Genomic DNA, 26,172 nt, shown 5'->3' on the forward strand with positions numbered 1-26,172 from the left:
AAATGCATTCAGAAATCAGTGTTGAAATAAAAGACCCATGCTGCCACTCATCTCTTTCAGACCTCCCATCAATTCCCACGTCCCTGAGAACAGAGCTGCCTAAGGCCCCTTGCCCTGCCTGGCTCCTCCCTGCAACTCTGCCCCAACGGCACTGTCCCCTGGCTGTGCTTGTAGGCACAGGGCTCATTTGGCTTCTGGGCATTTTTACGTGATGTCTCCTCCGCCTAGAATAATCTTGGTCCCAGATATCAACTTTTGTTTAATGCCAACCTTTGAAGGAAGTTCTCCCTGGCTTCCCTATTCAAAATTAACCCTCTCCTGCTCCCCATGCTCTTTTAGGTTTTTGGTTAATTTTTCTTCATAGCTTTTTGGTTTTTTTTTGAGGATAAAATTGGGACCAGTCTTATGTGTAGATTACTTGTTTTTCAGTAGTATCTTTCCCCATGTTTCTGTTAGACTTTTTGTTTTTTATTTTTCTTAAGGTTTTTATTTATTTATTTGACACAACAAGAGAACATAAGCAGGGGGAGCAGCAGAGGAGAGGGAGAAGCAAGCAGACTCCCCACTGAGCAGGGAGCCCAGTGCAGAGCTCCATCCCAGGATTGTGGGATCATGACCTGAGCTGAAGGGAGACGCTGAACTGACTGAGCCACCCAGGCGCCCCTAGACTTTATATGCAAAATATACCCCATCCAAAATTTAATGCAAGAAAATTTTGTTAATATATCCAAAAATAATATATAGTTTACCTTAATGTCTCTATCCATGACAGTAGAAAATAACTGCTCAATAATGACAAAAACAAAAGGAGATCTTTCCCCATTTCTTTTGCTTTGTTAATCTAGATAGTCTGTTGAGAATCACAGGATTGATGAAAACCTTAGTTAACACTTTTAATTTTATTAAAAAAAAACACTTAATTTTAATATCGTTTGAGCTTAGAGAAATACGTTTTTTCACCAATTTGAATAAAAGTATTTTCTTTATATTTCAGATGGCCCTCATTATCCGTCTTCCTTGTCATATTTGGCAGACAGCAGCCTGAGTGAGGAAATGAGTCAATTTGATTTCTCAACTGGCGTTCAGAGCTATTCATACAGTTCCCAAGACCCTAAATCTACCCATGGTCATTTTCGGAGACGGGTGATCACATTTCATATATTAAAAAATATTATTGGCATTTGTAAAGGAAGAGAGGTGCTTCATTGTTAGGGGAAGCCAGTTCTCTGTGGGTAGTCCTCAGAGGATAGTGTGTGGAGAATTTTCTAGGATCTCTTAGCCTTCCTTTGTATAGGCTCAGCAATTGGAGTTCACCAGTATAGGAAGGAAGGCTCTCTTCAAGGGCTGATTCACATTAGTCTCCATGAAATTAGTGTTTGAAATCAGAACTGCATATAAAGGTTTCCAGTGAGAGAGATAACAACCATAGAGACTCAGATGCCATGCTGTGATAGGACTATTGCATTATCCTCTGCAGAAGATGAAGAAGTTATTCAAATATTAGATGTTATCAAACTAAGATGACTGAATGCATCTCAATGGTTCACAAATGATAGCTTAACCTCATGAACAGAGATAGGAAACTGTAGACACATACCTATGCACTTACATAGGGACACAGATGTGTACACATATGGAAAACCATGAGCTCCATGGAACATCTGATTCCCATCTAGGGTTCATTCAACTTTTTCCCTTTGGTTTCTTTGAAATGCACTGACTCACTTCTTTCCCTTAACCCCTCTGAAGCTCTCCTGGTGTAGGTCCTGAAGAATAGGTGGGCACCCCACTCTCTCTGTCTCTACTTCCGGGTACTGTTAGGCAGTTCTTGCCCCATTTTGGCCTGCCCAGTGGCTTTTTGCCTGAGAAGGGCTTGAGCAGTGCAGTGTTTTTGAAGTTGAGTTGGACTGTAAAAGTACAACATAAAGATGTTGCCCGTAGGATTGGCTTCTTCCTTTGTATTGAATACTTCAAGAGGAGCCCATTCATTAATTCTTTCATCCAGGATCCCTGGGTGGCGCAGCGGTTTGGTGCCTGCCTTTGGCCCAGGGCGCGATCCTGGAGATCCCGGATCGAATCCCACATCGGGCTCCCGGTGCATGGAGCCTGCTTCTCCCTCTGCCTGTGTCTCTGCCTCTCTCTCTCTCTCTCTCTGTGACTATCATAAATAAAAATTAAAAAAAAAAATTCTTTCATCCAGATTATGTTATACACCTGTACTGGGCAATAAAAAAGTACGATTTCGTTCTGTTATGGCTACATTGTCTAGTGAGACTCCTCCTTTGTGAATAGGCCATTTCCATTGAGGCATCTTGGGTTCAGTCCTAATGCCTTCAATTTGATTGCGTGACTTGACTCTCTGGTTTCAAATCTATCCAGTCTTTGTGAGCAGCATCTTGACATGCAGTAATTTTGACTGAAAAACATATTGAGTAGAACTGAATGCAGTCAGATACTGTAATTAATTCCTTTGACACCTTACTCTGATTTTTTTTTTTTTTATGGCTCATTGGTTTTTTTTTTTTTTCTTATTTCTTGTAACCCTGATTGTGTATGATATAACCCTGATTGTGTATGAAATTTACTGTTTCAGTACTCATTTAGCACTGCTCTTACTACAATTTAACACCACTTTCTATCATTTCTAAGCCTCCAATTTATGGACATTTCCATTATCTTTGGGAAGAAAGAGACCATGGGCACGGGTTACAAGAGGAGTACTTTTACAAATACTGTGCAGCCTGGGAAGTGATGTTCTGAGATAGCTCCTGCTGCCAGAGAAGAATGAATTACTGAACTACCTAGGGCCATTTTTTTTAAATAATAAATTTATTTTTTATTGGTGTTCAATTTGCCAACATACAGAATAACACCCAGTGCTCATCCCGTCAGGTGTCTAGGGCCATTTTTATTCCTCTTTCTATTCAGTCTCTGCAAGCACTGAATTTCCCCATGCTTAATTTTAATTTTAACTATACAAAAACTTCTTAGCATCTCTCAAATCTTTCTTTCCTGGAAGTGATTTGTGCTTGGAAATATCCAGATAAATTGTTTCACTTTTTGTGTGTGTGTAAAATTTACTGTACATGTATGTAAAACCTCAATTTAGCATTACACTTATAAAATTATTACCTCTGCTGTGATTTCTAAGAATTTTAGGGCCAACAGTGGTTTAAAAGTTTTGTTCTTTTATTGATTAAAATTTCAAGACAAGGACTTTACAGAATTTTTTCAGAGAAACACTCTTTTTCAGTTTACTGAGAAAAAAAATATAGGTAAAAATTTATCTTATAGTTTAATTTCAGTAGCTCCACTTTCTCCATAATGTGGCCAATAAGAATTATGGAGACTATTGTTCTTAAGGAGTTGAGAGTTCTGGGGCCTCCCAAGACAAACATTTGTAAAGATCTTGCTGTCTGTACAAAGCAGCATGTGTGGCATTGATGCTGTGATCTGAATGTGACGCTGAAGGGAGTCACCATGCGTATAAGAAATCAGAGAGGAAATCTGTATCTAGAATGTAAGGAAGACATGAAGTCCTGGGTTATTTTTAGTTGTTTAATAAGAAAACCTAACAAGTATATTCAATATTATTACTAATATATCATTGTTACCTAAGTATGTCTTTTATGATACTGTCTCAAAAGTCAGAATATCAGATACACTGAGATTTTAGCAGTGTACTCTTCATCATCAGATTCTTCCCTTTTCCTAGGAGCATAAAGACCCCATGGTCCAAGATGCTGTCCTAGAGTTAGAGATGGATGAGCTCAATCAACACGAATGTATGGCAACCATGACAGCCCTGATTAAGCACATGCAGAGAAATCAGATACTATCTAAAGATGAGGTTTGTATCTGCTAATCTTGTCTCATTTAATTCTGTTTATTAGTATCATAGTAAGAATAAACAATATCAAATACCAAATTCTGTATCTAATAAACATGATTTTTTTGTTGTTCATGTCTTACTTTGTCATCTCATAATATCAAAATGTGAAGTTATTTCATTCCACTTTTTAATGTAATCTTGAATGTATCATTTCAGGGTTCAGTACCAAGAAATCTTCCTCCTTGGATGAAATTTCTTCATGACAAACTAGGAAATCCATCGGTATCATTAAATATCCGTCTCTTCTTAGCTAAGCTTGTTATTAATACAGAAGAAGTAAGTAATTTGTTTCCTTAAAAATTCTTTGCAGTTGGTAAGATGGCAGAGAAATAGGGGGAACCCTAAGTTTGTCTTATCTCTCTGATGCAACTAGCTAGTTAGCAAATCATTCTGAAGTCAGTCAGAGGTCTGAGAAAACAAATGCCACAAATTTACCAGAAGAAGAGCGACCACTGACCACCGTTTGGAAGGTAGGAGGTGCAGAGACTTGAATCCATTTGTGGCATAGCAGAAGATACAGCTGGGGGAGGGAGCCTGCTTAAGGAGGCTACTGCAGAATATAATTAGTGGAGTGCAAAATCAGGACATCTGGAAGTCTGCTAAGTGGGGGATGTTCATAACTTAAAGTAGCGTGGGTGCTGAAGCAGGGCAGAATCGCAGATGTGACAGCATAATCTTAGGATCCCTGGGATTGCAAGAAGAACATCTGGTGCTTGAGTGTGGTGGAGCTCCCAAGCATAGGAGCAGAGAAGCCGGCTGAGAACACTGAGTCTAGGTTCTGGCTTTGTGCTCTGTGTTGCCATAAACTGCGCAGTGATCATGCTACCACTTTCCTGGGAGGGGTCTAGCAAAAGGTAGAAATGGGCTGACACCCGTACACTCCCGTAGGAAGAATAGCATGGGTCCACCCCACAGGAGTCCCTAAAATTTGGTTTGAAACTCAGTCGTATGCCTGAGATGAAAGGGCATAGTCACCGGCTGAGTGAACACAGTTCTCATGGAAACTGGGGAGACAAGAGTGATGGCTCTTCTGTGAGGGCTCCCTGAAGAGTGGGGAGCGCCACCATGTTCCTTCTGCCCATCAGAGCTGAAAGCCTTCAGGGAGCAAAACAGCGCCACTTAGTGGAGTCCAGAGCTGCTAACACCAAGCTCTGCCTTTGCTCACTGGAGATGCATTTCCATGAGAGCAGGTGCGCCTGAGAATCAGTGCAACAGGCCCCTCACCAGAAGGCTTGCAAATAACTCACTCTCACCAAGTTTGCTGATGATAGAGGGCTACAAGACTTCAGCTCTAGGGGAAAACACTATATACCATTCTATTTTTATTCCTTAGTCTTTTAGTATTTCTTTTTGTTATTTTTTTTCATTTAATTTCTTATTCCTGTAAAATTTTTATCTACATATATACTTTACATGTATATCTTATTTTTCATTTCCTTTCACTGTATTTTATAATTGCATATATATATTTTTTTCTTTCTTATTTTGGGATCTAATTTAACAAGAAGATCAAAACACAATCAGGATCTAGTTTTGTTTTGTTGTTTTTTTCTGTTGTCATTGTTACTGTTTTTTTTCTTTCTTTATTCTTTTCTTTCTGAACAAAATAACAAGATGAATAAATTCACCCAAAAAGAAAGAACAGCAGATAGTATTTACTGCCATGGATTTCATCAATATGGGTATAACTAAGATGTCTGAACTAGAATTTAAAACAACGAATAAAAAAATAATATTAAAAAAAATAAAACAACGAATATAAAGATACTAAGTGGGCCTGAAAAAGCATTAGAAAACCCTAGAGAGAGAGAAAAAGAAAAAAACCTAGAGAATCTCTTACTGTAGAGGTAAAAGAACTAAAGTTTAGTCAGGCCAAAATTTTAAAAAGCTATAACCAAGATGCAGTCCAAAATGGAGTCTAAAAAATGAGGATGAATGAAGCCGAAGAGTGAACCAGTGAGTGATACAGAAGATAAAATGATGGAAAATAAGAAAGCTGAAAAGAAGAGGGAAAGAAACCTACCAGATCAAGAAGGTAACTGAAGGAATTCAGTGATTCCATAAAGCAAAGTAATATCCATATTATAGGAGTCCCAGAAGATGAGAAGAAAGGGGGAGAAGGTTTATTTGAAGGAAGTATAGCTAAGAACCTCCCTAATCTGGGGAAGGAAACAGGCATTCAAGTCCACAAAGCACAGAGAACCCCCCTCAAAATCAACAAAAACAGATCAACACCTCAACATATTATGGTGACCCTTGCAAATTATAAAGATAAAAAGAAAATCAAGGTGCCTGGGTGCTCAGTTGGTTAAGCATCTGCCTTTGGCTCAGGCCCGTGATTCCAGGGTCCTGGGATTGAGCCCTACATCAGGCTCCCTGCTCAGTCAGCAGTCTGCTTCTCCCTTTCCCTCTGCCTTGGCTGGTGCTCTTGCTCACTCACTCGCTCTCCTCTCAAATAAATAAAATCTAAAAAAAAAAAAAAAAAAAAAAGACAAAGAAAAAATCTTGAAAGTAGCATGGGATAAAAAGTCCTTAACATACAAGGGTAGACACATAAGGCTGGGAGCAGACCTGTCCACAGATCAGAGAAGCCAAAAAGAACTGGCATGGTATATTTAACATGCTAAGTGGGAAAAAATATGCAGAAAAGAAATCCAGCAAGGCTGTCATTCAGAATAGGAGAGGTAAACGGTTTCCAGAACAAACAAGAACTAAAGGAATTTGTGAACACTAAACAAGCTGTGAAAGAAATATTAACGGGGATCCTTTGAGGGAAGAGAGAACCCAAAAGTAACAAAGACCAGAAAGGTCTTTGGAACAGTGACCTACAGGTAACACAATGGCACTAGATTCATATCTTTCCAGCATTACTCTGAATGCAAATGGACTAAATGTTACAATCAAAATGCATAGGGTATCAGAATGGATTAAAAATAAAAAAAAGACCCATCAATATACTGTCCACAGCAGACTCATTTTAGACCCAAAGACACCTCTAGATTGAAAGTGAGGGGGTAGGGAACCATTTATCTTTCCAGGGGACATCAGAAGAAAGCTAGAATAGCCATTCTTATATCTAACATATAGTTTTAGATCAAAGACTACTAAGAGATGAAGGACACTGTCTTATAATTAAAAGGTCTGTATAGCAAGAAGATCTGACAATTATAAATATTTATGTTCCTAACTTGGGAGCAGCCAAATATATAAACCAATTAATAACAAAATTATAGAAACTCATTGATAATACTACAATAATAGTAGGGGAATTTAACACCCTACTCATAGCAATGGACAGATAATCTAAGCAGCTAATCAACAAGGAAACAAAGGCTTTGAATGACAGACACACTGGACCAGATGGAGTTTACAGATACATTCAGGTCATTTCACCCTAAAGCAGCAGAATATACATTTTTCTCCAGTGCACGTGGAACATTCCCCAGAATAGATCGCAGACTGGGTCACAAATCAGGTCTCAACCACTACAAAAACTTGAAGTTAACCACAAGAAAAATGTTGGAAGGACCACAAAAACATGCAGATTAAAGAGCATTCTACCTTTTTAAACAATAATTAATTAATTAATTAATATATTTATTCATGAGAAACATAGAGACGCAGAGACACAGGCAGAGGGAGCCTGATGTGGGACTCGATCCCAGGATCACGTCCTGAGCTAAAGGTAGATGCTCAACCACTGAGCCACCCAGTTATCCCAAGAGCATCTTACTAAAGAATGAATGGGTCTACCAGGAAATAGAAAAAGAATTTTAAAAAATTCATGGAAACAAATGAAAATAAAATCATGACAGTTTAGAATTTTTGAGATACAGCAAACATGATCCTAAGATAGAAGTAGATAGCAATAGAGGCCTTCCTCAAGAGACAAGTCTCAAAAGCACAACCTAACCTTATACCTAAAAGAGCTGGAAGAAGAACAGCAAATAAAGCCTACATCTAACAGGAAAAGAGACATAATAAAAATTAGAGCAGAAATCAATGATACAGAAATCAAAACAAATGAAAACAATTAGAACAGATCAATGAACTGAGGAGCTGGTTCCTTGATATAATTAATAATTTTGATAAACTCCTAACCAGACTTATCAAAAAAAAAAAGGAAGAAAAAGATCCAGATCAATGAAATCATGAACAAAAGAGGAGAGATCACAACCAACACTGAAGAAATGCAAACAATTAGAGAATATTATGAATAATTATATGCCAGCAAGGCAATCTGGAAGAAATAGAATCATTCCTAGAAACATAAAACTATGCCAACTGAAACAAGAAGGAATAGAAAACCTGAACAGACCCATAATCAGCAAAGAAATTGAATTAGTAATCCAGAATCTCCCAATAGCAGGAGTCCAGGGACAGATGGTTTCCTAGTGAGATTCTACCAAATATCTGAAACTGTTCCCAGAAACGGAAATGGAAGGAAAACTTCCATACTCATTCTATGAGGCCGGCATCAAACAAGGCAAAAACCCCCACTGAAAAGGAGAATTACAGACCAGTATCTCTGCTGAATGTTGATGCCAAAATTCTCACCAAGATACTAATAAGATCCTAAGGTACATTAACAGGATATTCTCCATGACCAAGTAGTCTTTATTCCTGGGCTGCAGGGGTAGTTGACATTCCTCAGTTCAATGAAGGTGATACACCACATTAATAAAAGAAAGGACAAGAACCATATGTCCTCTTGATAGATGTAGAAAAACCATTTGACAAAATACAGCATCCATTTTCTGCATCCTCACCAGCATTTGTTGTTTCCCATCTTGTTAATTTTAGCCATTCTGACAGGTGTGAAGTGGTATGTCATTGTGGTTATGATTTTGTATCCCTGATGATGAGTGATGTCGAGCTTCTTTTCATGTGTCTGTTACCCATCTGGATGTCTTTCTTTGGAAAACTGTATATTCATGTTTTCTGCACATTTTTTAACTGGACTATTTGTTTATTGGTTATGAGTTTTATAAGTTCTTTATGTATTTTGGATACTAGCCCTTTATTAGATAAACCATTTGCAAATATCTTTTCCCATTCTTTAGGTTGCCTTTTAGTTTGTTGATTGTTTACTTTGCTGTGCAAAAGCTTATCTTGACAAATTCCTAATAGTTCATTTTCTTTTATTTCCATGCTTCAGGAGACATATCTACTGAGAAGTTGATATGTCATAGATGTTACTTCCTGTGTACTTCTGTAGGATTTTGATGGATTTCTGTCTCACATTTAGGTCTTGCATCGATTTCGAATTTATTTTTGTGTATGGTGTTAGGAATTGGTCTAGTTTCATTCTTCTGCATGTTACTGTCTAGTTTTCCCCACACCACTTGTTGAACATTCTCTTTCCCACTGAATATTCTTTCCTGCTTTGTCAAAGATTAGTTGGCTATAGGATTGAGGGTCCATTTGTGGTTTCTCTGTTCTGTTTCATTGATCTATGTGTCTGTTTTTATGCCAGTACCATGCTGTTTTTGATGGTCACAGCTTTACAATATAGATTGTTAAAGTCAGGAATTATGATGCCTCTAGCTTTGGTTTTCTTTTTTCAGCATGCTTTTTTTATTCAGTGTCTTCTGTGATTCCATATAAATTTTAGAATTGTTGGTTGTAGTTCTGTGAAAAATGCTTATGGTATTTTGAGAGAGATTGCATTGAATGTGTGGATTGCTTTGGGTAGTATAGACATTTTAATAATATTTGTTCTTCCAATCTGTGATAATGGAGTGTCTTTCCATTTCTCTGTGTTCTCTTCAATTTCTGTCTTAAGTGTTCTATAGTTCTCAGAGTACAGATCTTTTACCTCTTTGGTTAGATTTATTCCTAGATATCTTATGGTTTTTGGTGTAATTGTAAATGGATTAATTTCTTGATTTCTCTTTCTGCTGCTTCATTATCGGTGTAGAGAAATGCAGATTTCTGTATGTTGATTTTGTATTCTGTGAATTTGCTGCATTTGTGTATTAGTTCTGGCAGTGTTTTGGTGGACTTTTTCAGGTTTTCTACATAGAGTATGACATCATCTGCAATAGTGAAAGTTTGACTTCTTCCTTGCTAATTTGGATGCCTTTTATTTCTTTTTGTTGTCCGATTGCTGTGGCTAGGACTTCCAGTATGGTGTTAAATGACAGTGGTGGAAGTGGACATCTCTGTCGTGTTCCTGATCATAGATGAAAAGCTCTCATTTTTTCCCCATTGAGGATAATATTAGCTGTGGGTTTTTTGTAGATGTCCTTTATGATATATGTTTTCTCTAGTCCTACTTTGTTGAGGGTTTTTATCATTAATGGATGTTGTGCTTTTCAAATGCTTTTTCTGCATTTGTTGAAAGGCTCATATGATTGTATTCTTTCTTTTATTATTATCATAACACATTGATTGACTTGCTCATATTGAAACACCTTGCAGCCCAGAAGCAAATCCCACATGATCGTGGTGAATTATTTTTTTTTAACCTACTGTTCAATTTGGTAGTATCTTTTTGAGAACTTTTATACCCATGTTCATCAGGGATATTGATTGGCCTTTAGTGTTCTTTATTAATGGAGTCTTGGGTTTTGGTTAAAATTTCAACTCTTAAATTTATTGATTTTGCAGATCTTCTTTGACTTATGATGAGGTTACAATCCAATAAACCCATCATAAGTTGAAAATACATAGGGGATCCCTGGGTGGCTCAGGTTTAGTGCCTGCCTTTGGCCCAGGGCACGGTCCTGGAGTCCCAGGATGGAGTCCCACATTGGGCTCCCAACATGGAGCCTGCTTCTTCCTCTGCCTGTGTCTCTGCCCCTCTCTCTCTCTATGTCTATCATGAATGAATGAATGAATGAATGAATGAATGAATAACTTAAAAAAAAATACACGTAGTACACTTAGTTTGCCAAACATCATAGCTTAACCTCACCTACCTTAAACATGCTCAGAGCACATATGTCAGCACATAGTTGGGCAAAATCTAACAGAAAGCTTATTTTATAATAAGGTGCTGAATATCCCATGTAATTGATTGAATGCTGTACTGAAAGTGAAAACCAGAATAGATGTACGGGTGCAGAATGGTTTTAAGTATATCATTTGTTTACCCTTGTGATAGCATAGCTACTGGGGAGCTGTGAGTGCTGCTTGCCTCTGTGCAGCATCCCAGTAGTATCATCCTACACATCGTTTGCAAGCTCAGGAAAAGATACAAATCCAAAGTACAATTTCTACTGAAAGCATATTGCTTTTCTTAGCATCATGAAGTTCAAAAATCTTAAGATTTAACTTAGTCCTGGTAAGTCAGGGACTGTCTATAATTTAATAATCAAGAAGTTTATCTTTGTTATTTATAAATCAACAGACATACATGGAGAGTGCAGACTTTTTTTTACTTATGGTATGCATAAACAAGAAGATTTGAGAGCATATGGATTTAAGTTGTGAGAGAAACTCTGAGGAAGCATATTTAATGAAAATTAAGTGGCAAAGGTTAAGAAGATAGGTAGCTTGAATTTTACTTTAGTTCTTTTGAATCAAAATGGCATTCTCTTGACATTTTTAAAATAAACTAAGTGGACCTTAGCATATGGATACATTTTATTTAGATTTTATAGATCTTGGGCAGATGAAATCTATAACACTGTGATTTCTGTAATACAAGAAAAATGAGAAAAAATTAGCCACATGCACCTACCTAATTTTTATGTTCTTATTTGTCATATACACTATGCATTTGCATATAATAACAGAGTTCTCTAGAGCTGCATATTATTCAGGTGGGACAAGATTGATATAGAGAATATTTCCTTTTGATTGTTAAGATCATAGTTATATCATGTTTTCAATGAAGAAAAGATCAATAATCCATTTCCCTCAAATTGTGGTTTTTAGGAACCCATGAGGCTAGAGTTCAACAGAGAATCTGATTAAGCAGAGTAACTGCTGGAATTTACATCTGCTTTAGATTTAGGTCAAATGCTAATATTAAATTTTAGCTGATGCAGGATACGTTCTTGAATTAACATTTTGGTGATTCGAAACAATTTTTTGATATTTGACTTTTAAATTTTCTTGTAGGTCTTTCGCCCTTATGCGAAGTACTGGCTAAGCCCCTTACTGCAGCTGGTGGTTTCTGAAAATAATGGAGGAGAAGGAATTCACTATATGGTGGTTGAGATAGTGGTTACTGTTCTTTCGTGGACAGGATTAGCTACTCCTGTGGTAAGAATGGATACATCTTTTATGCCGTACTATATTAGTCTCTTGCTGATATCATACCAGAATTTATGACAAATAATCCAAGCTCCTTTTAATGAAAAGAGTTAACATTTTTAGCGTTGTCATATTGCTGTACTAAGTAGCCTCATAATGCTTTAGTCTATTTGTTTTCTTTTGTGTCTGCTTTTGATAATTCCTCTGACTTTGTGTTTATTTTTAAGCTATCAGGTGTTTGTTTTGTTTCTTGCTTTTACTTGCTAGGAGCTTGGAAACTAGGTAACTGATATATTAAAAATAAGCTTGAAATAAATGTCAGTATAGGCCCTGAATATGAGGTCCTGAAAAGTTCTGCTGTAACTAAAGTCCCTGGATTTTTTTGGCATTTGTTTTGCCAGCTTACCTACTTAGTATTGTCTCTGGCTCATTAATGGTTGAGATTGCCAATAAAAAGGTGACTACCAGGTGAATGATATTATGTCATACTCAGGCAGTCTTGTGGCTTCCTCCAGTTTAGATTCATATGTGCTAGAGCTTTGCCCATCACTTAAAAACTTTAGCACAAAAGTTTTCATGTAATATCCTGTGAACACTCCAAAAATGGATTTTTGGATTAAAAAATGCTTTTCCTAGCATTCCATGCACGTGAATTAGAAGAAGAAACATTGTTAAAATGTCTATACTACCCAACGCAATCTCCACATTTAATGCAATCCCTATCAAAATACCACCAGCATTTTTCACAGAGCTAGAACTAAACAATCCTAAAATTTCTATGGAACCGCAAAAGACCCTGAATAGCCGAAGTAGTTATGAAAAAGAAAAATGAACTGGAGGCATCACAGTTCTGATGATTTCAAGCTGTATTACAAAGCTGTGATCATCAAGACAGTGTGGTTCTGGCACAAAAGAACCCAGACACATGAATCAGTGGAACAGAATAGAGAACCCAGAAATGGATGTTCATTCCTATAGTCAACTAATCTAATAAACAGAATATCAACTAATAAACAGAAAAGAATATCAAATGGAAAAAAGTCTCTTCAACAAATGGTGTTGGGAAAACTAACAGCCACATGTAGAACAATGAAACTAGACCACTTTTAACACCATGCACAAAAATAAATTCAAAATGTATGAAAGACTTTAATGTGAGATAGGAACCATCAAAATCCTAGAGGAGAACAAAGCCACCTCTTTGACCTCAGCCATAGCAACTTCTTATTAGATATATCACCACAGGCAAGGGAAGGAAAGCAAAAATGAACTATTGGGACTTCATCAAGATAAAAAGCTCTGCACAGTGAAGGAAACAATCAACAAAACTAAAAGGCAGTCTTCAGAATGGGAGAAGATATTTGAAATGACATACCTGATGGAAGGGCTAATGTCTAAAATCTACAAAGAACTTCTAAAACTCAACACCCAAAAACAAATAACCCAGTTAAGAAATGGGCAGAAGACATGAATAGATGCTTTTCCAAAGAAGACATCCAGATGACTAAAACATACATAAAAAAGATGCTCAACATCACTAATCATCAGGGAGATACAAATCAAAACCACAATGAGATAACATTGCACACCAGTCAGAATGGCTAAAATGAGCAAGGCAGGAAACAACAGATGTTGACGAGAATGTGGAAAAAAACAAATGCTCTTAACAAGGTGTTGGTGGGAATCCAAACTGTGCAGCCACCCTGGAGAACAGCAGAGAAGTTCCAGAAAAATGTTGAAAGTAGAACTGCCCTACAATCCAGCAATTACACTACTGGGTATTTACTCAAAGGATACAAAAATACAGATTTGAAGGGATACATCCACCTCAATGTTTATAGCAGCATTATCAACAATAGCCAAACTATGGAGACAGTCCAAATATCCATCAACTGAAGGATGGTTAAAGATGTATCTATACAATAGACTATTACTCAGCCATCAGAAAGAATGAAAACTTGCCATTTGCAATGATGGGGATAGAGCTAGAGTGTATTATGCTAAGTGAAATAAGTCAGAAATAGACAAATACCATATAATCTCATGCGTGTGTAGAATTTAAGAAACGAAACAGATGAACCTATGTGAATGGGGAGAAAAAAAAAAGTAGAGGGAAACATGAGCCATGAGAGACTTTATAGAGAAGAAACTGAAGGTTGCAGGAGGGTGGTTGGTTAGGGACGGGCTAGATGGTGATGATTAAGGAGGGCACTTTCATGATGAACATTGGGTGTTGTATAAGTGATGAATCACTGAATTCTACTCCACACACCAATATTGCATTGTATGTTCATTACCTAAATTTAAATTGAAAAAAATGCTTTTCCAGAATGGAATGCTACATATTAATATAAATTTCTGTACTTTTTTAGGGTGTCCCTAAAGATGAAGTGTTGGCAAATCGATTGCTTCATTTCCTAATGGAACATGTTTTTCATCAAAAAAGAGCTGTGTTTAGGCATAACCTTGAAATTATAAAAACCCTTGTTGAATGCTGGAAGGATTGTTTATCTGTTCCTTATAGGTATAAATTCACTGGATTTTGCAATATCATTTAGACGTTTTAAAAATGTAGCGTGATGTAAATGGTGATTACAGTGAAATTTAATTACTCGAAATAATAAAAGAAGGAATATAATTTGAAATCACATCATTTATAAGGGTATAATATTGCTGCTAATAAAACTATAACCTCCAAAATTTGACAGTAGAAGCACCTCTGGGCAAGTCATTGCCTCTAGGTGGCTCCTGTTCCATCTTTCAACTCACCTGTGGCTTTTCTCACACACTGGGCATGTGGGGTGCTCTCTGCTCTTCACTGTTCCAGTTCAAGGGTAGACTGTACGATTTTTCTTCCCTTTTAGCACAGCCTGAGGTGAGCTAAAACTTTCTGAAGGTTTCAGTATCAACTAAAGGTGAATGGGGGAAATAATTATATCATCAGAAATGTAGATGTGTCTGTGTTGCACAGTAGAGTAATGTGAATGCATACAAAGAGGGTATTTGCAAAAGGGTGTTAAACATAGGGAAAGATAAAGTATTTCTTATCCTGAATATTAGTCATAGAACATTTTATATCTTCTTGCTGCCTATTTTATTATATGATAACCTATATTTATTCTTTATTCTTATGTTTCAGGTTGATATTTGAAAAGTTTTCCAATAAAGATCCTAATTCTAAAGACAATTCAGTAGGAATTCAATTATTAGGCATTGTAATGGCCAATAACTTGCCTCCCTATGACCCAAAATGTGGCATAGAGAGCATAAAGTGAGTATTTTTTGGATATATTTTTATTGGAGTTTGATTTGCCAACATATAGCATAACACCCAGTGCTCATCCCATCCAGTGCCCCCCTCAGTGCCCGTCACCCAGTCACCCCATACCCCCGCCCACCTCCCTTGCTACTACCCCTTGTTCGTTTCCCAGAGTTAGGTGTCTCTCGTGTTCTGTCACCCTCACTGATATTTTCTCTCCTTTCCCCTTTATTCCCTGTCACTATTTTTTATATTCCCCAAATAAATGAGACCATGTAATGTTTGTCCTTCTCCGATTGACTCCCTTCACTCAGTATAATACCCTCCAGTTCCATCCATGTCGAAGCAAATGGTGGGTATTTGTCATTTCTAATGGCTGAGTAATATTCCGTTGTATACATAGACCACATCTTCTTTATCCATTCGTCTTTTGATGGACACCAAGGCTCCTTCCACAGTTTGGCTATTGTGGCCGTTGCTGCTATAAACCTTGGGGTGCAAGTGTCCTGCCATTTCACTGCATCTGTATCTTTGGGTAAATCTCCAGCACTCCAGTTGCTGGGTCATAGGGTAGTTCTACTTTTAACTCTTTGAGGAACCTCCACACAGTTTTCCAGAGTGGCTGCACCATTTCACACTCCCACCAACAGTGTAAGAGTGTTCCCTTTTCTCCACATCCTCTCCAACATTTGTGGTTTCCTGCCTTGTTAATTTTCCCCATTCTCACTGGTGTGAGGTGGTATCTCATTGTGGTTTTGATTTGTATTTCCCTGATGGCAAATGATGCGGAACATTTTCTCATAAACTTGTTGGCCATGTGTGTGTCTTCCTCTGTGAAATTTCTGTTCATGTCTTTTGCCCATTTCAGGATTGGATTGTTTGTTTCTTTGCTGTTTAATAAGTTCTTTATAGATCTTGGATATTAGCCGTTTATCTGATATGTCATTTGCAAATATCTTCTCCCATTCTGTAGGTTGTCTTTTAGTGTTGTTGACTGTTCCTTTTGCTGTGCAGAGACTTTTTATCTTGATTAAGTCCCAATAATTCATTTTTGCTTTGGTTTCCCTTGCCTTCATAGATGTATCTTGCAAGAAGTTACTGTGGCCAAGTTCAAAAAGGGTGTTGCCTGTGTTCAAAAGAAATAAAAGGCATTCAAATTGGCAAAGAAGAGGTCAAACTCTCCCTCTTTGCAGATGACATGAAACTGTACATAGAAAACCCAAAAGTCTCCACCCCAAGATTGCTAGAACTCATATAGCAATTCGGCAGTGTGGCAGGATACAAAATCAATGCCCAGAAATCAGTGGCATTTCTATACACTAACAATGAGACTGAAGAAAGAGAAATTAAGGAGTCAATCCCATTTACAATTGCACCCAAAAGCATAAGATACCTAGGAATAAACCTAACCAAAGAGGTAAAGGTTCTATACCCTAAAAATACAGAACACTTCTGAAAGAAAATGAGGAAGACACAAAGAGATGGAAAAATATTCCCTGCTCATGGATTGGCAAAATTAATATTGTGAAAATGTCTTTGCTACCCAGGGCAATTTACACATTTAATGCAATCCCTATCAGAATACCATGGACTTTCTTCAGAGAGTTGGAACAAATGGTCTTAAGATTTGTGTGGAATAAAAAAAAAAAAAAAAAAGATTTGTGTGGAATCAGAAAAGACCCCGAATAGCCAGAGGAATATTGAATATTGAAAAAGAAAACCAGAGCCGGGGGTATCACAATACCGGATTTCAAGTTGCACTACAAAGCTGTGATCATCAGGACAGTGTGGTACAGGCACAAAAACAGACACATAGGTCAGTGGAACAGAATACAGAATGCAGAAATGGGACCTCAACTCTATGGTCAACTAATATTCAACAAAGCAAGAAAGACTATCCACTGGAAAAAGGACAGTCTCTTCAGTAAATGGTGCTGGGAAAATTGGACAGCCACATGCAGAAGAATGAAACTAGACCACTCTCTTACACCAGACACAAAGATAAACTCAAAATGGATGAAAGATCTAAACATGAGACAAGATTCCATCAAAATCCTAGAGGAGAACACAGGCAACACCTTTTTTGAACTTGGTCATAATATGTTTTAAATTCATTTGTATTTCCTTGGTATTGGTTGTGATCTCTCCATTTTTATTTGTGGTTTTATTAATTAGAGTCTTTTCTCTTTTGTTTTAATAAGGCTGGCTAATGGTTAATTTATCTTACTAATTTTTTCAAAGAACCAGTTTTGGTTCTTTGAACCAGTTTCCTGGTTTTGTTGATCTGTTCCACAGTTCTTCTGGTCTCTATTTCACTGAGTTCTGCTCAAATCTTTTATTAACTCTCTTCTTCTGCTTCGTGTAGGTTTTATTTGCTGTTGTTTCTCCAGTTCCTTTAGGTGCATGGTTAGCTTGTGTTTTTGAGTTTTTTCCAATTTTTTGAGGGATGCTCGTATTGCGATGTATTTCCCTCTCAGGCCTGCTTTTGCTGTATCCCAAAGATTTTGAACGGTTGTATCTGCATTCTCATTAGTTTTCAGGAATCTTTTTAATTCTTCTCTAATTTCCTGGTTGAACCTTTCATCTTTCAGTAGGATGCTCTTTAACCTCCACGTGTTTGAATTTCTTCCAAATTTCTTCTTGTGACTGAGTTCAAGTTTCAAAGCATTATGGTCTGAAAATATGCAGGGGACAATCCCAGTCTTTTGGTATCGGTTAAGACCTGATTTGTGACCCAGTACGTGGTGTATTCTGGAGAAAGTTCCATGTGCACTTGAGAAGAATGTGTATTCAGTGTCATTTGGATGTAAAGTTCTGTAAATATCTGTGAAATCCATCTGGTCCAGTGTATCATTTTAAGCTCTTGTTTCTTTGGAGATGTTGTGCTTAAAAGATCTGTCATTTGCAGAAAGTGCCGTGTTGAAGTCTTCCAGTATTAGTGTATTATTATCTAAGTATGTCTTCATTTTGGTTATTTTTTTTTATTTTTTACTTTATTTTTTATTTATGATAGTCACACACGGAGAGAGAGAGGCAGAGACACAGGCAGAGGGAGAAGCAGGCTCCATGCACTGGGAGCCCAACGTGGGATTCGATCCCGGGTCTCCAGGATCGCGCCCTGGGCCAAAAGCAGGCGCTAAACCACTGCGCCACCCAGGGATCCCCTCATTTTGGTTATTAATTGATTGATATACTTGGTAGTTCCCCTATTAGGGGCATAAATATTCATGTTTGTTAGGTCCTCTTGTTGGATAGATCCTTTAAGTATGATATAGTGACCCTCTTCATCTCTTACTACAGTCTTTGGGATAAACTTTAATTTATCTGATATGAGGATTGCTACCCCTGCTTTCTTTTGAGGTCCACTTGAACGGTAAATGGTTCTCCACCCTTTCATTTTCAGGCTGGAGGAGTCCTTAGGTCTAAAATGAGTTTCTTGTAGACAGCAAATAGATGGGTCTTGCTTTTTTATCCAGTCTGAAACCCTGTGCATTTGATGATATCCTGTAGCCCATTCACGTTCAGAGTTACTATTGAAAGATATGAATTTAGTGTCATCATAATACCTATTCAGTCCCTGTTTTTGTGGATTATTTCTTTGGGCATCCTCTTTCTTTTACAGCGTCCCCTTTAATATTTCTTGCAGAGCTGGTTTGGTGGTCACATATTCTTTCAGTTCCTGCCTGTCTTGGAAGCTCTTTATCTCTCTTTCTATTCTGAATGAGAGCCTTGCTGGATAGAGTATTCTTGGTTGCATGTTCTTCTCATTTAGGACCCTGAATATATCCTGCCAGCCCTTTCTGCCCTGCCAGGTCTCTGAGGAGAGGTCTGCTGTTAATTTCATATTTCTTCCCATATATGTTAGGGATCTCTTGTGTCTTGCTGCTTTAGGATTTTCTCTTTATCTTTGGAATTTGCAAGTTTCACTATTAAATGTCAAGGTGTTGAACGGTTTTTATTGATTTTAGGGGGAGAATCTCTCTATCTCCTGGATCTGAATGCCTGTTTCCCTCCCCAAATTAGGGAAGTTCTCAGCAGTGATTTGTTCAAATATGCTTTCTGGTCCTCCGTTCTTCTCGGTGCCCCTCCCAGGTAAATGTAGATATTTCCCTCTGAGTCTGTCATTTATTTCCCATAACCTTTCCTCATGGTCTTTTAATTGTTTTTCTCTTTTTTTCTCAGCTTCCTTCCTTGCCATCAACTTGTCTTCTATGTCACTCACTCTTTCTTCTACCTCATTAGCCCTTGTCATTAGGACCTCCAGTTTGGATTGCATCTCATTTAATTGATTTTTTAATTTAGGCCTAATTAGATCTAAATTCTGCAGTCATGAAGTCTCTTGATTCCTTTATGCTTTTTTTCCAGAGCCACCAGTAGCTTTATAATTGTGCTTCTGAATTGGCTTTCTGACATGGCATTGTAATCCAAATCTGTAACTCTGTGGCAGAGAGTACTGTTTCTGATTCTTTCTTTTGTGGTGAGTTCTTCTTTCTAGTCATTTTGCTCAGTGCAGAGTGGCTAAAGACGAGTTGTACTTGTTAAAAGCACAAACTCTTCTCTCTGTAGCATTCCAGCTGTTCTCTCTTTAAATCTCAGGTCGAATTTGAAGGTTTTCAGGATGTTTTGAAAGTTATCTAGGTAAGTTGGTGGGGACAGGTGACTTGGGCACCCTACTCCTCCACCATCTTGTCCCACTGTCGCATAAAATGAGTACTGAGGAGTTCAGCTTTGCTTCTTTTCCAGATTAAGATATAGATGAATTGGACTGACACAGTGAAATATGGTCTAATTTTGATGAATTTAAGGAACTAGACCCATGTAAAAAATATTTTTACTAAAATTTAGGTAGTTGGGCTTACAGGTCATTTGATAGAAGAAATATGTTAATGGAGTGAATGCAGAAAGTTAAGGTTTTCAAAATAAGTATAATTTGTTTCAAGTGTGTTTTAGCAAATAGGAGGTGTTAGGTATTTTCTAATGTCTCATTTTCAGCATTTGCCCTAAAGCAACACAAGCTCTGTGGGATCATTTGTTACTGGATCATGACTTAAAAGCCCTGTCACTGTACTTTTTGCTGTAGCTACAGCCTCTGATCCCTCCATTATGACCCTATGTGCGTGGGGATGGATGCCGCCCAATGGCTGGAGGGAGGGATGCTAGTGAGATACATGATGTGATGAGCACTGAGTGTTATATACTTCAGATGAATTATTGAAAATTGCATTTGAAACTAATAATGTAATATATGGTGACAGATTGAATTTAAATTAAAAAAAAAAGATAATCTGTACCATCATAGAATGGAACTTCATTGTCCTACCGTTTTAGGATTTTTGAAAAGTCAGTGTTTGCATCACTGTTACTGTAGATTTGAGCATCCACCTTCTGAGCTTTTCCCATTATTTTTAGAGTGTCTCACTTTGGTTGGCCTTCATGCATTAGCCTCCTGGCACTAGTTACACCAGTCACCTGATACTGTATACAGACATGTGAGTCCATAAAGACTCAATGGGAAATAGTTTACTTTTAGATGGGTTACATTTTTGGAGCTTTGATTCACTCAATGACAACTGAACAGAGCTTCTCTGGAGGTGGAGCCTAACGTGCTGTGGCCGATGGAGTCCGGGGGCCCTGCGCTGGTGTTCACTCTCCTCATTTCTGTGTCCTGCTCTTGTCATAGCAGATGGCTTTCAAGGGTTGTTGATAAATCATGATATTGGATAGTAGCTTTCTTTTCACTATGGTTTCTGTATACCATCCAGCACTATGTTTTACTTTGACTATAGTAGGTCCTGTGTGATTGAACTGGGAACTTTAATGTACATTCCTGGTCATGATGTAACAGCCTTAAGTATATCTTCACATGTATTTTCACATAAATACCTTGGATTATGTTTTATGTTTTGTATTTTCTCAATTTGTGCTATTAATGTGGCACAAAGAGTAAAGTTGTTAAATTTTTATGTCAACAGTATGTATTATTTGATACATATTTATTTTCTATATTTGTTACAGATACTTTGAAGCTTTAGTCAGTAACATGTCCTTTGTAAAATATAAAGAGGTATATGCAGCAGCAGCAGAAGTTCTAGGACTTACTCTTCGATATATTACTGAGAGAGAAAATGTGAGTGTGTTATACAATTTTAATAAATACTTCTTTTTCAGATTTGATTTATCATTAACACTTGTTACTTATATCCTCTATAATGTAATAAAGCAAAGTGGGCATTCTGCATTTATTAATACTTTAGTCTTTCTGGTTGTATACAGTGCTCGATTTTTTTTAAAGAGGACATACGATTTTTTTGAACACTTGTAAACTTCGTGAACATTTAAAGATTGGTAAATTTTTATTGTGAAAGTCAGAATATGAATATATAACTGGTTTTCATTCCTCTGAAAGTAATGCCAGGATTTCCTTTTGGAGAAAATTATTTTGTTGGCTACCTGCCATGGTTAGTTAGAGCTAAGGTAACTAGGAAAATGCCCTAGTTCCAATCTGGGACAGAATATAGCTGTGAGACAGGACAGGGTACCTCAGAGACCATTTCTCAGTCTTGCGTGCCCTACCCACTTTACAGAATTACCTCACTGTATCTTCAAGTGCAATGTACATTCAGAGTACTGCAGTACTCAATAGCATGTGTAATTATTACAAATATGTAAATTTCTTGGACCAGTGTATGGAAATTACATGTTCTAAATTACTTGAAAATAGCATAGTGGAATGATGCTTACATTGCTGTCCTTCCATGATTAGTAAGTGAGGTGCTATGTATTTTGGAGCCCTCAAAACCACTGTCACTCATTGTGATAAGCCGCTCTTGGCAGGTCTTTTTGCAATCTGTCCAAGATGACATAGTTGATCATTCCTCCTGATTTCCCTTTGTCATTGCTTCTAGGACACTCTTTTGGCTCTCTTCCTACTTCCTGGGCAGTTTCTTCTTTCTTCTGTAGCTCCATGTTTCTTGGTCACCTCCCTAGCTCTGGTCCTCCTGCTCCCCTGTCAACTATCCAGCCTATGGCTTTGGAAACTGCCTGTATGTTCATGATTCCCAACTTTATACCTCCAGTCCACATATTCTTCTGAAAGTAAAGATGCAGAGTAGAGATTGGGCTGTTTTCACTATGTGACTGGGTGAGGAGTTTAGGGAAGGCAGAAGATCCTGAAGGCACCCAGCATACCCCAGCACAATGTAGTGGACCCCTGCGCATTTTGCTAGTTGAGCATTTATTTATGTTTAAAAAAAAGTTAAGGGAAAGAGAACTTTTTGAGGAGATCAGTCTTATAATTTATTTTAGGGATTACCAGCTATTTTTGTAAAATAAGATTTTAATATTTAGAATAACCTTGTTGTTATTACAGGATTCTGATGTCCCTAGTGTTAGGTTTCAGATTACATAATATGCTAAATTTTCAGTACAGATGGAGCAAATTATAGCAGATCCCAGGTTTAATCTCTCTTCACTTAAATTTCAAGTTAGTAAGAATGATAAATATTTTTTTTACATAGTTCTTTTCTGAATATAAAATGGTATTGAGTTAGTGTAGAAATTAGAAAAAGAGTGAAATATAAGGAAGTGAGAATCACTCATATTCTAACCACTAAATTGCTTTTAGTGCCTGAGATGTAGTCTCCAGTCATCAGCATGTATGTGCATGCATTTGTCTTCTGTTGTTCACCCATATTGTATTCTTTTATAATTTTGGTTATATATGTCAGGTACTTACTGGCTGGCTCTGGGCTCTGAGCATGCAGCCAGGAACAGGGCAGGCCAAGCCCCTGCCTCAGGAAGCTAGCTAGCATTAGGTGAGGGAATACAGACAATACACGAGCGAATCTATCATGGTAAATAGTAACACGTGTTGAAGAGAAAACTATAGGGAGATATACAGTGATGGGGTTGGTTGTTTAGATAAAGTTGCTTAAAAATTCTGGTCTGTATGAATATTTGACCAGAGATATTAACCCTGACATCATAAAATATGTTTACCTAGCATTTAGTTACTGATTTTAGTTCAGCTTCTCAAATAACTTGTTAGCAGTATTTCAGGTGTCAGAGGAAGCACTAATCTTTACTAACCTGCCGTCGGACAGCAGCTGGATGCCACCAGTGGTAGCAGCACAGAGCAGGCATGGTGATGGCTTGATTCACCCAACTCACAGCCCCAGATCTTCTTGTGGCCAGGGGTTAATGCCAAACCTGTGCACACGCCTGACACTGTATCCTGTGAACACCTTTACTTTGTAGGTGATAGCATGGAACACCTTCCTTGAGTTCACTTAACTATTCAAGACAAACCTGTTTTCAGTAAACAGTGTAAGTTTGCACCTTTGTGAATTTGAAAAAAAAAAAATGAATTTTTCAGATATTGGAGAATATGGTGTATGAACTGGTCATAAAGCAGTTGAAACAACATCAGAATACGATGGAGGACAAATTTATTGTGTGCTTGAACAAAGTTGTGAAGAACTTTCCTCCTCTTGCTGATAGGTAAGATGTCAGTTATGGTGGACATCGTGTTGGAAGGGACTGTCTGTAACTGTCCTCTCACTCATTGGCCATGTCCACTGGTTAGATTTATGAACGCCGTATTCTTCCTGCTGCCAAAATTTCACGGAGTGATGAAGACCCTCTGTCTGGAGGTGGTGTTGTGTCGTGCAGAGGAAATAACAAATATCTACTTAGAGTTAAAGAGCAAAGATTTCATTCAAGTCATGAGACACAGGTGAGTGTGAAACTAGCTCTATATTCTCAGAGGCAGCTGGCTCATAAAATTTTGATTTGTTCAGCTGTCTCCTTCAACTAAAAGAATTTGTAGGTTTTCATAAAATATATTTGTTAAATTTTAATCAGAATTAAAGGTGGTAGAGCATGCCCTCCTGCCTCCTATGATGTGACACTTTGGGAAAGCCACACCTCAAGCATTGTCTGTGGCTCTTTTCAGATTTAAAATGCATGGTTTTGAGTTCTGTAGTCATTTTGCCAGCTAGGAGGCTTCCATTATTTCTTAAAATGATTCATTTATTTTCACATTATACTACTAAAATATTAAAGGTGATGTTGATCACTTACAGTGATTCAGTATTTCCCTGTAGAAATACTGATTACAGTATTTCTCTGTACTCTTTTTCAGACTTGTCTGTATACATATTTTTTACATAGGGATAAATTATTAATGCCAATAACAAAGAATATGTCATTGTGTTGTGTTATCCTTCAGTAGAAATTTACTGAGTATCTACCGTGAGTAAAGCATTAAGCTGGGGGCTTTGAGGAGGAAAAAATACATAAAACCAGGAAACAGGTGTGCACTTTATTTGAGGCCCAGGCTACTCTTAACTTGGTTTTGACCTGCCCAGGTGGCTTGACTAGCACTTGAAATCATTTTTTCAAAATGTGGAATCCTTTGTTTTTAATTTACTTATTTAATTTATTAATTTAATTTATTTAATTTATTTTTAATTTATTTGGTTGACATTTGGGATTTTTAAAAAATGAACTTTTATTTTGGAATAACTTTATATTTACAGAAAAGTTGAAAGATAATGCACAAAGTTCTCATGTACCCTTCACCCAGTTTTTCCGTGTCATATAATTATGGTACATTTGTCAAAACTAAGAAATTCACATTGGTATGTTACTGTTAACAAAACAACACTTTATATAGATTTTATCAGTTTTCTCACTAATGTCCTTTTTCTATTCCAGGATCCAATGCAGGATACCACAGTGAATTAATCTGTATTTTTTTAACATTCTAGCTCATGATAATTTTTTTAAATGTAATTTTTATGTTTCTGTTGTAATAAATTTTGCAATAGCACAAAGAAGAAAAAGTTACTTGTCATATCTGAAAGTATAATAAAAATTGTTAAATTTGTGTGTTTTTAAAAATCTCTCGTTATAGAGATGATGAAAGACAGAAAGTGTGTTTGGACATAATTTATAAGATGATGGCAAAATTGAAGCCAGTAGAACTCCGAGACCTTTTGAATTCTGTCGTAGAATTCATTTCTCATCCTTCTCCAGTGTGTAGGGAACAAATGTATAATATTCTAATGTGGGTTCATGACAATTACCGGTAAGCTCTACGTTAACTTAAAAAAAAAATTTTTTTTTTTTTTAGTGGGAGGTGGTGGTGGAGGGGTAGGAAGAGGGAGAACAAGAATCTTAAGCAGACCCCACACCCAGCACAGAGCCTGATATGGGGCTTGATCTCATGACCCTGAGATCATGACCTGAGCTAAAACCAAGAGTTGGGTGCTTAACTGACTGAGCCATCCAGGCACCCCACTACATTAATATTTTATATTACTATTTTTAAGGGAATATTTGGGTGCTTATAGCAATCTGGAACAGATTATAATAAATAATAAAACACTTTTAAACATATGATTAATGATTAAAACAAGTTTATTTTAGTACATTGACATGTATCCTTATTTTAACTCCTTTTATGTACCTATGGGAAATATTCAGAGTATGCAGTTATTGGTTGAGTTAATAGTGTAATCTGTTTTTATAGTTATCCCTTTAAGATCTGACAAAATTAAGGAAATGAACTCTGTGGGATGTCTTTATCCTATAGGACGTCCATCACACCACTTCCTAGGAGAGGTCTGATCCTCTCCAGGGACCTCTTAGCATTCCCAGGGAGCCCTGTGCAGCCCTGCTTACATTACCCATCCACTCTGCCTCATGCATGTGAGCCCTATCACTTTGCGGGGGGGCGGGGGGGGTGATGACAGTCACTTTGATGGGCTCACAGAGGCATCAGAGGAGGGTGTCAGGGTATATACATATGAGG

General features: G+C 37.3%; 1 protein-coding gene across 5 annotated transcripts in view; it reads left to right on the forward strand.

The window, feature by feature from the left end:
* PRKDC (protein kinase, DNA-activated, catalytic subunit) overlaps positions 1-26,172 on the forward strand; it is a 215,362-nt gene that overhangs the window by 103,461 nt on the left and 85,729 nt on the right. For all 5 annotated transcript variants that reach the window (XM_055318273.1, XM_055318275.1, XM_055318274.1 and 2 more), the window contains 10 exons: positions 995-1,143; positions 3,716-3,850; positions 4,049-4,168; positions 11,963-12,106; positions 14,470-14,621; positions 15,237-15,368; positions 21,372-21,483; positions 23,731-23,855; positions 23,941-24,090; positions 25,273-25,446. In XM_055318273.1, coding sequence (XP_055174248.1) covers positions 995-1,143; positions 3,716-3,850; positions 4,049-4,168; positions 11,963-12,106; positions 14,470-14,621; positions 15,237-15,368; positions 21,372-21,483; positions 23,731-23,855; positions 23,941-24,090; positions 25,273-25,446 — 1,393 coding nt within the window. The remainder of the gene's footprint in view (positions 1-994; positions 1,144-3,715; positions 3,851-4,048; positions 4,169-11,962; positions 12,107-14,469; positions 14,622-15,236; positions 15,369-21,371; positions 21,484-23,730; positions 23,856-23,940; positions 24,091-25,272; positions 25,447-26,172) is intronic.

The sequence above is a fragment of the Nyctereutes procyonoides genome, unplaced genomic scaffold, assembly GCF_905146905.1.
Source record: "Nyctereutes procyonoides isolate TBG_1078 unplaced genomic scaffold, NYPRO_anot_genome, whole genome shotgun sequence".
Lineage (NCBI taxonomy): Eukaryota > Metazoa > Chordata > Mammalia > Carnivora > Canidae > Nyctereutes > Nyctereutes procyonoides.